Here is a 13,337-nt window from a genome sequence, read left to right as displayed (position 1 = left end):
TAATTTATGGATTGTGTGAAAAAGTATTTCCTTCAGTTTCATTGGCTGTCCCCTGGTTCTTGCTTTATGAGACAGAGGGAACAGAAATTCCCAATCCACTTTCTTTAGATAACTTATTTTGTATATTTTTCATTCCTCTCCCCCCTCTCTGCTGGTGCTTGTAATCAGGGCCCAAGCATAATTTTTTCGGTCCCAGTACAAACTTGTAGCACAGGCCCCGTCCCACACACATACCACAATCCCTCATCCCATACGTACAATCTCATGAACCATGAAATATTTTTTCCTCATGGTAATGGGGCTTGCAGCCTGGACCAGCCTCCGGGCCCCAGTAAAGTGTAGCCTTTCCCCACCCCATGTGGGGGCCCTGCTTGTAATGTTTGGGATTATGACATCCTTTCAGGGGAGATTATGATATCAGAGATAAATGTCAGCCACTACCCTCTTGGTTTCTCCTCCCATTGCTCTCTCGGCTGCTGCTCTTTGAAAATTGACTGGTAGGATTGTGACATCTACCCCAGTAAATTTAAGACAGCACAGGTAAGTGAGCTAATCACCTCCTCTTCCTATTATTCCCCATTTTCCTTTATTCACTAACATTCTGCGATCCTAGAATTTTAAATGTACACACACACGTATATATCTAAAAGAGTCAAATGACACTTACCTTGTCCATATTGATCAGAAATTACAGCAGTAGCGTGTATCATGTAAACGGGTGCTATCATTTATAAAACTCCTGATATTGAATTATTATTATTAAATACAATAGTGGTCAAAGGCCTCAGATGAATCGGGGGGGAGCCTCTGGTACTAGGGGCAGTACAAACATAAAACTATATGCAACATAATAGCTGTTACAAAAAACCCATAGAACAACCCTATGGTCCTGATTTAGCAAAGCATTTAAACCCATCCTTAGCCTTCAACACGTGGGTAATCCTGTTCCTATTCAGCAAAGCACATAGGCACACGTTTAAGTTAAGTGTTTTGCTGCCTTTGAGCCTATAAAGGCTTGATACTGCATAGAGCCATCAACTCCCACTGAAGTCAAGATCATGCCCCAACTGAGCAAAAATTCCAGAGCAACAGCAGAAATGAAAATCAGGACATTTTAATGATATAGGAAGGATGTAATTTCCATTATGTATCAATACTGCCTGCTCTAGTAAACACTGAAAAAAACCACTGAAATTTGGGAGGAGAAATCCAAATGAATCTGTATTGAAAACATTTTAAGAATATGAGCATGTATTCTCAACTGGTGTAAATTTCTATAGCTCAATGGAGCTATGCTAATTTACACTAAATGAGGATCTGACCCATAAAACTTACTTCAAAAGAGGTCTTGAATTTATTGCAAGACACACTATGTAACAACTGTTTATTCAATTTAAAATAATCACTTGACAATATGTAAATTGGAGTAACTCCATTATCTTCAATGGCATTACTCCAGATTTACACTGGTGTAGTTGAGAACAAAATTTGACCCATATAGTTTTATATCTAGGACTTTCTGGCTCATTAGGCTAAATTCAGCCATTGTGTAAGCAGATGTATCTCCACTGGATTTAACAGAGTTTCATCCATTGAATTTAGCCCTTTGTGCCGTTACCAATACAATAAGGGCCAAAATATGGCCTCATTTACACCCATTCAAGCTTTGGATGTCAGTGAGTAACATCAGCTTCAGTTGTATGGGTGCATCTGAGATCAGAAGCTGTCCCTAAATAGGGAATTATTTCATGGTTTTATTTATTTAATTGGGTTAAAGTTAGAGTATTGCTGTTTTCTTATTTCTCTCTTTTAGAGTTAAAAATAAGTAGCACAGATGGTTGAGCTTCAGCAGAGCCCTGATGCTAACACAGTGGATGTTCATTTCTCAAGAGCAGACACAACAGTTCTTGAGGATGACAGTTTGCAGAGTTCACAGGAAACACCAGTGATTAAAGAGCTAGAGAAGGAAGCTCTTCTACCTGTACAGGTCGCAGATCGGATATTTTTTATTGATTTAGCCAATAAAGAACAGACAACTATCCCATTACAAGTCTTTGAGCTGGAAGATCTGGAAGAACTGCACTTGGAAAAAAACTTAATTGAAAGCATCCCAGGAGACATCCATCATCTTAAGAAGGTGAAAGTTCTCTATCTGAATAAGAACTACATACATTACCTATGTGAAGAACTTGGGGAGCTGAAATATCTTCAGAGCTTAGATTTAAGTAACAATCCGCTCTCTTACAGTTCGCTGCATATCATCAGCAAACTTCAGGCTCTTCGTCAGCTCAGGCTGTATGATGTAAACTTGGATGAGTTCCCAGTGGAGATCTGTAAATGCCTTCATCATGTTGAGCTGCTTGGACTCTCTGGCAATAATCTAAGGTATCTGCCTAAAGAAGTAGTGAATCTGAGAAAACTGAGAGAGATCTACTTGCAAAAAAACAAATTTGAAACTTTCCCCCTGGAGCTTTGTCATCTTCTTGATCTGGAAATAATAGATCTGGAACGAAATCTAGTGAGTTTTGTCCCCGAAGAGATTGTCTCTTTGACAAATTTAGTGAAACTATTTTTAGCTTTCAATAACCTGTTATCAGTTCCTGATACACTGCATCATTGCCGGAGCCTGACTGTACTTGATTTGTCTAATAACTTCCTGCGCAGGCTCCCTCCAAGCTTCAAGCAGCTCACAGAAATGAACGAACTTGGTCTGTCTGGTAACAGCTTGGAAAAGTTTCCACGTCAGATTTGCCATTGGATGTCCCTTTGCCTCGTTTACCTGAAAAACACTGGCTTGCAAACGTTACCTTCTTCCTTTCCCAGATTAACCCATATCAAGATATTAGATCTTAGTGAAAATTTCTTTGATGAATTTCCTAAAGAGATTTGTGCTATGGAAAATCTGGAAATATTGTCACTGGATGACAATCAAATACGTGAGGTATTGATTTCTTTATTTTTGGCATGGGATTCTATATATTCTTCAAATTTACTAGGCTTATATGCTTCTCAAATGTAATAGTTTGAACCACTTAACTCTGCAACATGAGGAGATAATCTGTGTGAGCTCTTTGGGGCAGGGTCCATCTTTTTGTTCTGTGTTTGTACAGCACCTGTTACAATGGGATTCTGGTCCATGACTGGGGTTCCTAGGTGCTATAATAAATAGTATTAATAATAATACAAGCATGTGCAAGAACTGCAGAATCTGGCTCTAGGGACCAAACAGACTCAAGAATATATAACCTTCTAAGGTTTGCAAACCCCAGCAATCCTCATGTCAGGTAGCATAGGTTACATGGAGATGCCACTAGCTGGGGAAGCAGGAAACAAAGGATTCTGTTCCTGGCTCTGCCACTGATCTGCTGTGTGATCCTGGGCAAGTTACTTCACCTGTTTTTGCTTCAGTCTCTCAATCTCTAAAACAGAACTGATGATCCTTGCACTGTCTTGCAAAGCACTATGAGATCTTTGACTGGAAAGTGCTAATATAACAGAGTTAATTATTATTTTACAGGGAAGATGTTTACCCAGTACAGAAGGCCAACCTCCTGTACAATGTGACTTCCTGTTGTCATTCCTCTTCTCTCTTCCCAACCTAGAGCCATGTCTATTGCTGTAATGGCTTCATCCACATTAGTCATTAGATGAGGGCAGCTGTTGAAGAAATATAACATACCTACCCTCTCTAATTTCTCCTTCATTACAATTCAGAGCTGTTTTTCCCATGATTCAATCTACCCTGCATTAGGCAGTGGAGTAAGGTATCAGTAACCTGACAGTTCCCCCTCTCCCTACTAGCCCCATTCAATGAGTGTCGATACTGAAGCTGTCCTGAGAATTTTTAATCTCTTCAGATGTCTGCAGCGCTCTCTTCTTTAACACATATTTACAAGATAGTATTTTGCTGTCTAAGGTATTCTAATTATTCATTGTTTTCCTTTCACATACAGGAGTCTTGAAACTATATCCCAAGGCATTATGAATCCTTTCACCTCTAAGTATTCGATGGCCCCAATCCTGCAATAAGGTCCATGCAGGTATTGGGGTGCAAAGCATGGGTTTCACTCAGGATGGGAGCCTATATTTGCCAAGTGTCACATGACATGGAAGAATTGTATTTCATGCACCTCAGTGCTTTACTTACTGGATATTTTCTTTGATGCTTGTGCAGTGTTCATCATAAGGCGTCATGTACAAGCTGTTTGTAATGTGAGACGTTATACACTACCCAAAGGCAGCAAGGTGCTAAAATAACACATTCTTAAAGCCATTAGAGCAGCTGAGTGACTTTAGATTAAAATCACAGTCAATAAAACTACTAATTGTAAACATCATAACTAAGAGTTTGTTCCCTAATCCTGAGGGTGCATCAAAGCCTCACTCCTCATTGTAACCCATTGCCACTGACAGTCAGGTACTCAGTCAGGAAAAAAGGAACCAGAAAAAAACCCAAGTACTACAAAGTGAAAAGCTAGACATGGCAATCTGCTTTGAATAATAGCAATTAGATGCTAAAAGGGCCTACTTCCATTTATTCTCATCTTTTCTGAAGTAACTATCTAAGAAGAACTGCACTTGCTTAGTAGCAATAAATGTGACATACTGTTTGAAACACAGCAGGAGGCAAGTTGACAATGGATGTATGAGTTGTTAATGCCATTAGCACCATTGTCTTATGCTACCCTAGGGGACAATGATACAGCTGAAATATGTCACTATGTGACCAATAATAATGAATGGCTTCCTGTTAGGGTATCAAGCACATCTCCCTTTTGTGATGTAATGCAACCCTGCCCATTTTCTGCCAGGAGTTTGTGACTTGTGCAAGTTTTTTTTCCTTAAAGGCTAAATTTGTGGAAATGGGTAATCTATGCAAATGAGTCTATTTTAAATTTTAATTCATGTAAATTATCCTATAATGCACAGATACTGTCGGAGGGACTGGGAAGTGCTCTTACATTACAGACACTTCTGGCAAGGAACATATATGCTAAGAATTAGTCCAATTCAGATAAGATGGACAGAGAGCAGGACTTAAATTCAGCCGAGCTGTCCAGAGCAGAGCTCTGATAAATAGTTTCAAACTCAGGGGGGCAGAAGCCCCAAGCTCCAAGACGCCCCACATGGCTGAAGCACAGAGTCCCACAGGCTCTGGGAAATACTCTGAGAATTTAAGTCCTGACAGAGACAGACCTTTCAGTAAAGGAATACAGCATGGAAATGTTGCAAAAATTTCAACCATACTGTGGCAATATAATAGAATGTGGCCAGTATATTCTGCATTGATCAATAATAATTGACAGAGTATTTCCCAGAACAGAACAGAAATATTGCTATTTAACCAATATAATTTTTTTTTAAATGTATGTTTTGGAACATGCCTAGATACCGCCAGAGGTGACAGGACTCTCTAACTTAAAATGCCTTGGTCTGACTGGAAACAAATTCAGTGTCTTTCCAGAGGAAATCTTTCTCCTTGAGTCATTAGAGAAATTGTATCTGGGACAAGATAAAGGGATCAAATTCTTAACTCTACCAAGAGACATCAGCAAATTGCAGGTAGGAAAAACAGTCGGGGGAGGAGCTCCATAATAACTCTGCCTGGTATCACAAAGCGGCACAGGAAAATTAAGCTGTTTGAAGAGAATGAAGCCCAATCCTGCAGGTCCTCCACAAACAGACCTTGCATGGACTTCAGTGAGATTAAGCACACAAAGCCTGGTAATGGAAGGGGCTGAGTACCTTCTGAGGCAGCGAGTGCATTAAGCTCCCATTTAATTCAAAAGGACAGCACCTTGCAGAATTGGGCCCATTGAGGGCTGGGAGGGTTGAATAAACTATTTGTAACAAAAGGCCTGGTTAAAGTTGATGGGCCCAAAACGTAACCCATTCCACATTTTATTTATGTATATTTTATTTTGTATCTATATATTTCTGATCCTATAAAATGTGTTGGGCCTCTACTCCCATGGCTGCAGCATTGTTAAACCCAGCTTTTACTGGGTGACCCATCACCACCAAACTCCAGGCAATAAGCCACTTTACAATTGCGGGTGGCTGTCATGTTGTGCCTTTTCTCTGGCTGCCTACAGAGCAAGCGCTGTACATTTCAAGAGCTTGCTAGCATGCAGAAGTGGCAGCAAGACCACACAGAGAACATGTGCCAGACTGTGAACCAAGGCAAAGGAAGTAAATCCTCAAACCTTGATAGGTCATGCTGCACTTTAAAGGGATGCTCATTATCCAGCAGCGTTCTTTGAGTTTCATTTATCCAGTTATATCACACTCATCACCATAGGATCTGAGCAGCTAGTGATGTTATCATCACCGGTCTTTTGTTTTGCATTTGCCAATGGTCAGCTGTGCATTGCTCACAGATCAATGTAAGGAAACAAATCCTTTATTTATAGAAAATCCATGCACATTTTTTTTCCAGAATCTGAAAGAGCTGTACCTAGAAAACAATTGTCTGGAGTACCTGCCACCTTCCATAGGCTTGCTGAACAACCTAGAAATAGTTGACTGTCACAACAACCTCCTTAAAGAGCTCCCAGACTCCATATGTCAAGTACAAGGTGAAAAAATATGCAAATGTGCATTTGTGTCTGTAAAGGCACATGTTTTAGCAGGGATTTCAGAGTTAAAAATAATCTTCTCACCCATTCAGACACTTTTCCTGGTCCAAATAAGAGACTAGGTTGAGTAATCTGTGTTAAAAATTCTTATTGTCTAATGGTCTGTTGAAGACTTACCCCTACTGAATAGATTTCGATGTGATGTACGCCATTGGCAAGGTAATGATCTGCAGATATCATACGTGGCATTGGTTTTTCAAATTGATCAATTGATGACAAAGTAGCACAATTAACAATGCTTGGAGATTTCTTACCAAGAAAACATTCTGATACTTCACAAAACTCCCCTGAGTAGGAGGCTCAGATGCAGCATGTAGGTGGTGTTAACCCACACCCACTCAGTGTGGCCTTCTGTTCTCTCCTAACGATGGTTGGGCCACAAATAGAGGTCAGTAAGCCTGCTTCAGCCTTGGCTCAGAGACAGGTGTCTTAAGCTAGTGCAGTAGAGGATCATGCTTTAAGATCCCCAGCTCCCAAGTCTGTTTCTGATTGCCAGCAACCCACCCAGGGATGTGGCAAGTTATTTAGGAAGTGAAGTTTTCTGTTGAGTTCTTCAATCTATTTCCCATTTTGGAGAAAAACAGTTTTGTATTCTTGCTTTGCTATACTTTGAGCCCAAGTCTAACCACTCATAACTCAGTGATGTGGAAGTAGAAAGGTACAACAGCAATAACACAATTCTTGATATTTTTTATAGAAAAATACCTTTGATCACACCATTAACCAAACTTATATTGGTTTTGTTAAAGTCCTGTGAAAATCTCTCCAGGTTTGGGAACTAGGCCTTTTATACTTTTACAGTGAAACAATGTATTGATGGTCTGGGAAATATTTATACACACACGATAAATATTTCACACCCCAGCAATATAGTGTTTTATGGGAAGCCCATCCACTGAAACACTCCAGATTATTATTATTCTGTTCATTGCAGCTATGTGGTTTTGTTTGTTCAGGTTTGCAAAAATTGCTTGTTCAAAACAATCAGTTATTCCAACTTCCAGAAAATTTGGATAGTCTTCAGAAGTTGCAGCTTGTCTTGCTGGATGGGAACCCTATGACAGACCCTCCAATCGAGGTGTGCAGCCAGGGGAACTTGGCTATCTGGGAGTATTTACAGGAAAAGAGGAATCAAAAGGCCAAGGCTACAAAGGTACAAGGCATGAACGAGCTACTACACTGCACAAACTGCATTATTAGTAATCCAGTGTTTTACACGACAGTCTAGAGGGTATGTATGCTATGCAAGGCCCAAAAGCATCTTAAAAACCCTATGTCAGCTATGATGGGGAGTAAAACAGCAGATCTCCATTGCACATAGTGAGGTATCTATCTCATTGCCAGATGGGGAATGGCCACTGGGTCCATGCACGATGCAGAGCCATTAAGCCAAGTCCCTGTTTAGGGAAGAAGCTATAAACTGCATCCTCTACTCCCTGACTGCACAGAGATTCAGCCTGGAATGGCCCTAGAGGATTATTAGAATCTCAGTCGACATCACCAATGGGCAGCAGAGTCATTTTGCTCAAACAATGGGGATGAGGAACAAGGGGCAGGTCCTCAATCCCTGATTCTCCCATACTCCAAATTCTTTCCCTTTCCTAGTTATTGTCTCTTATTATTTCATGATCTAACACACTGCTATCCAACAATTGAAAGGAAACACAAGTCCCCTTCTCTGCCCAACGCCACACCATCACCAACATCCAAATTGGCTCTGGTTACATGGGCTAATATAAAAACAAATAGTGACATTTAAAGTTGGGAAGATGACTTCTCTTCATTTGAAGCATTGTGTTCCCTCTGTTAAAGACAGTTTAGTCTAATTTTAAAATCGTACGTAGAAATAATCTGGAAAATATAATTCAGTTGGTTGGCAGGTCCTCTTAATTTAGTCAAATCATGAATTTAACCCAGGTTTACTCCAGCAGACCTCAATGCATTCAGCTTTTTGCATCAATACTACCAGCTCAGTGCTCAATTTAATTGTTTGACATCACCCTCTTCTCTGGGTAACAGTATTGTTCCATCCTCTCTTTCAGATCCAGGCATGGTGGCGTGGGCAGATGGTGCGGAAGGGGTTTGGAACTTTTGCTGAGCTTCAAAAACTGTTGAAGAAAGGAAAGAAAGATAAGAAAGGAAAAGAAAAGGGGAAAGAAAAGCCTGACAAAGGCGCAAAGGGCAAAAAAAAGTAATTCGTGTGTGACTTGTACATCAAAGTCTTTAGAGCCCTTGTAGATTGGGAAGGCAGATACAGGAAGAGGCAAAAAAATAAGGGATAATCAATACTAAAGTTTCTAGAATATTGAGAATTACAATTAAAAAAATTTAGGGGTTAATGACCAGTTTTGTGCCTGTGTCAAAATTACTCCAATTAAATGAGGTTGGATGGTAAAATATGCTTTGCAATCATATAAATTCTTATGGGCAAATGATTAACTGGAAGTGAATTGTATCAGTGGAGCTCTGTCCCAGCTAAATGCTTTAAAATTCATGTCTTCTGTAATGAGGAGAATGGTCTTACAATCCGGTTTAGTGATTTCCATGCAGAAAAATCCCAAAGCACTTTACAGTGATATTTGGAATGCACGTTGAGGCCTGGTCTATACTAGGATCTTACATCGGTAGAGCTACCTCTGTCGGGGGTGTGAAAAATCCAGGTTGACGGAATAATACTTCCAATCGACCTAGCTATTACCTCTTGGGGAGGTGGATTAGCTATGCTGAGGGGAGAACCCTTCCAGTCAGTGTAGGTAGTGTCTGCACTGACTCACTACACAGCACTGGTGCAGCTGTACAGCTGTAGACGTAAGTGTACACATGGCCTTAGAAAGCACTTTGCCACAACTGAGGTGCAGCCACCATTGTAGCACTGAACACAGCAATACGACACTATAGTTAACAACTAGAAGTGATGAAGGCCTCACTCAGCAATACCAGAGGAGTGTTCATTAGGTGAACGTACTAACACACCAACATCTGGATTACCGCCCCTATTCTTACCAAAAAATAAGTCCAACGAATTTCCAATTTTGCAAAAATGTTGTCCCTTTTTTAAAAGCGACATTTTTGAGTAGGTCTAATCACAGCATTTTTAATAACTGCAAATGGAAAGGTCCTCCGTTTTATGGCGAGTCCCAAAAACAATATATTCAGTTGCAAAATGTCTTCGTATAAAAAGCTTATTTGCAACATACAGTGAATTTCCAAACTGCAAAATTGTACCGTGATTACTGGATTTCACATATTAACGTGCCCCTGCTCATCTAAAACAATTGTTATGGACGTTGCTGGCTGTGTTAGTATAACCCACTTATATAGTGCCGCACATTCACACAACACTTCACAGAGGGCCATATTCAGAGGCCCTGCCTAGTTTTATTTAGTACTGCTCAGGCTATGCCGCCTTCCCTTGACTTCACTAAGAGATTTACCTGGGTGAGGACTGACTCCAAACGAAGAGTCAGGTTGTGACTAGTTCTTACACAGCTGCACGGAGCATGAGTGGGTGGAAGCAAGAAGCCTTTTGACCACCCCACTCAGGTGGTCTGTGTGAGGGTGAGACACAATTGCAGTCCTGCTCCCTCCCAGCTTGTACGAGAGGTGGGGAGAAGGTAGGACTGCCTCTGTCCCCTGCCCATTGGCTCACAGAAAGGGAGGCATTTGCATAGGGTTACCATATTTCATGTTCCCCAAAAGAGGACCCTGCCTGGTGGAGTGGAATGGAGGAACTGGAGGGGGTACCCACATCCTCACTCTCAAGGTGGGGGGGCAGCGTTGCTCCCTGTCAGGGTGGCTTGGCCGCCGGTGCAGGCCTGGGATGCAGTACCAGCCATCTCTCCTGCTCCCCAGGGCTGGGAGCCAGGGCCTGTGTGAGTGGCATGTGGCTGCAAGGAAGGGAACCCTCGGGGCATGAAGATGGTTCTTTGAGCTGCAACATCTGCTCTGCAAAAGTCCCAGACATTGCCTCTTATTTGAAAAATCCATCCAGACAGAAGGCGGGGGACTGAAAACAGAAATCATGTCTGGGAAAACCCAGACGTATGGTATCCCTTGGTATGCAGTACTCGCTGAAGGGATGTAGGGGCACAGGCACTCGGATAGAATGCTTCCTGGAGCTCCCAGTGCAGGGCTGGGCCTACATTCCACAACTAAGGATTTGGTCAATAGATTATTGACCTTCCAGACTTCCCGCAAAAGCCATCTATTTAATAGGTCTTCTGATGACAGCAGGGACCAGGGCACTTTGGATGGAGTTTTGCAGCTGTATTTGAGTTGGCATGCTAACACTTCCATTGTATTGGGTTAGCGGGTGATATTTTAATTGATTGGGGACATAATTGCTATTAAGGCCCCTAGAGCTCATGCAGAGAGGTTTCTTTGTAAACTTTTTTTTTAATTAAAAGAATGAATAAATAAGGCAGATTTCTGGCCCTTGAAAACCTTGCAGTCTAAATGGATTATTGTCTTGTGTCGTGTCTTTTTAAGTTACGGAGAGTACAGGACTGATTGAAGTGGGTGTTGCTGGAAGAGATGGGGGGATTTGAGTGAGAGCTAGGGGATTTGGCAGATGTGAAGAGAGTTCTCAGAGAGGCAGGAGCCAGAGCAAGAAGGGAGGAGTTTTAGGAACAGCCCAGGGATTGAAAAGGGGAGCAGGGTAAAATTCGAGTGGAGAGGTAGGTAGAGGTGAGAATAAGTGGCACTTCATAGTTGAGAGCAAGGAGCTTGAATCTGATGCAGCAAGAGGCCCCGATACTTAAGCACATGCTTAACTAATACACACACTTATGTCCAGTTGACATCAAGGACGTAAGCACATGCTTACAAATAATTGTGTTTAAGAGCTTTGTTGAATAAGGGCTAGGGAGACGGATTAAAAAAGGCAGTCAGAGGAGGAGGAGAAGAGAATGAGTTTTGCACTGTGTTATGGATAGACTTTGGGGTGAGACGCAGTGAGACAAGCCCGGTTACTGTAATCAAGGGGAGAGAGAACCTGCATATGGACAAAGGTTTCTGCACTGGGGACAATGAGGAGAAGCTAGGGGTTTGGCGATATCAGAAAGACTCAGCTGGACTTACCTACGTGCTATGGGATGTAGAAAAGGAGACAGAAACCCAGATGTTTCAGTAGATCATTGTAATGTTCTCAGTTGGTATGCCACATAAAGCAGCATGTGCTAGAACTAATATTTATTTGGATACATTGACAGCACAGGCTTCAAGAAGTAAATATTAGTCCTGTGTAGAACTGAAACGGAAGCTCTGCCTTTTTAATATCCGTGTTCCATAGCATGATTAGCGTTCGGTCTCACCTTTAGGGCATTTCTCTTCTGAAAACTAACTTTTTTCTGCCATGTCTGACCAAACATACCATTTGAGCTCAGGTTTGCCTCCGTGGGGGAGTGAAGTGTGCTTTTACAATCAAGCTGTGACTGGAACAAGGCAGTTCACAGAGATGCCCAGATGAACTCAGAGTAAACAGAGTAGTGACTCAGTATGGGAAGAGTAAACAGTTACACATATTGACCAGCCAGAAGATTATTTTCCTCTACAGAAATTAATTCCTACAGTGCAGCCAGTGCTGAAAGCTGCCAGAGAATCTTCAACCCACTAAGCTCCTGCAGAGCAGTGCTTTCCGAGTGGGGCTCCTTACTGCGTTAAGTGACTAGAGCTGAATGATCCTAGTATGTCTTTGCCCCGGGAAAGGGTTTCTGCCTGGAGGCTCAGGGCTAATTGAGCAGTACTTTATTACTCCAACTGTCCCATGATTTCAGTAGGACTCCTCGCTTAGGGCAGATTCTGATATTACCACTTAGGCTATGTCTACAATAGAGAGCTTACAACAGCACCACTGTACTGCTGTGGTTGCACCGCTGTAAGATTTCTAGTGTAGCCACTCTATGCCGATGGGGGAGAGAGAGCTCTCCCCTTGACATAATTAATCCATCCCCGATGAGCCGCGATAGCTGGGTTGGCAGGAGAAGCTCTCCTACCAACATAGTGCTGTCTACACTGGTGCTTGTCAGTGTAATTTACATCACTCAAGGGGATGGTTTATTCACACCTGAGTGACACAAATTACACTGAAATAAGTGGTAGTGTAGACATAGCCTTAGTAAATGTCCCTTACTTTTCAAATAATCCCATTGACGTCAACGGGGCTACTCAGGGATTAAGGTGTGACTCAGCACAAGTACATGTTGCAAAATATTTGTAAGGCAGTAATTAACATGAGCAAGGGGGTTGAATCTGGCCCTGTAGGATACAACACTGGATAAGGGACTAACAACAGACAGGCTACTTAGCACTCTCTAGTCAGCTCCCGGCTTTAATGGGTCAAGTGGCTGAGCTCAAGATTGGGAGCCAGGAAATCCTACACTCTGTTCGTGATTCTGCCCTGTCGTGCCATATGGCCTGGAGTAAAACACGCCATTTGTTTGTGTTGATTTTCTCCATCTGTAAAACGGAGATAATACTAACGGTGCCTACTTCACAGGAACACTGAGAATTAATTGATGGGAGGCTTGTGCTGCACCTCTAACATGTAACACCTCTGCTGTGGGCCTGCTTGAGTCAGTACCTAGCGGAGTCACTAAAGGACTCTGGGTGGCACCTCCTAGAGATTAGCCCCCACAGGGTTCAAACAACCCCTTTCTTCTTTTCCTACATACCACTCTCCAAGTTGCAATACTGCTGCTT

At 42.0% G+C, this 13,337-nt stretch overlaps 1 protein-coding gene across 1 annotated transcript; it reads left to right on the top strand.

The window, feature by feature from the left end:
• The first annotated feature begins 1,834 nt into the window (after positions 1-1,834).
• On the top strand, positions 1,835-9,396 carry LRRIQ4 (leucine rich repeats and IQ motif containing 4). The gene is made up of 5 exons (XM_067536508.1): positions 1,835-2,941; positions 5,389-5,562; positions 6,440-6,578; positions 7,595-7,791; positions 8,681-9,396. The coding sequence occupies exons 1-5, from the start codon at positions 1,835-1,837 to the stop codon at positions 8,831-8,833; spliced, it is 1,770 nt and encodes a 589-aa protein (XP_067392609.1). The 3' UTR covers positions 8,834-9,396.
• Positions 9,397-13,337: the final 3,941 nt, after the last annotated feature.

The sequence above is a fragment of the Emydura macquarii genome, unplaced genomic scaffold (assembly GCF_026122565.2).
Source record: "Emydura macquarii macquarii isolate MOO-44397 ecotype Brisbane River unplaced genomic scaffold, CSIRO-AGI_Emac_v2 contig_3603, whole genome shotgun sequence".
In the NCBI taxonomy this organism is placed as follows: domain Eukaryota; kingdom Metazoa; phylum Chordata; order Testudines; family Chelidae; genus Emydura; species Emydura macquarii.
This window is presented reverse-complemented; position numbering and strand designations above follow the sequence as displayed.

What these genes read in the sequence shown, in the direction of transcription:
- LRRIQ4 (XM_067536508.1), top strand. Translation starts at nt 1,835, where the DNA reads ATGGTTGAGCTTCAGCAGAGCCCTGATGCTAACACAGTGGATGTTCAT. An exon ending in GAGACATCAGCAAATTGCAG is followed by an intron (nt 5,563 to 6,439) that starts GTAGGAAAAACA and finishes TTTTTTTTCCAG; the next exon opens with AATCTGAAAGAGCTGTACCT. An exon ending in AAAAGGCCAAGGCTACAAAG is followed by an intron (nt 7,792 to 8,680) that starts GTACAAGGCATG and finishes CCTCTCTTTCAG; the next exon opens with ATCCAGGCATGGTGGCGTGG.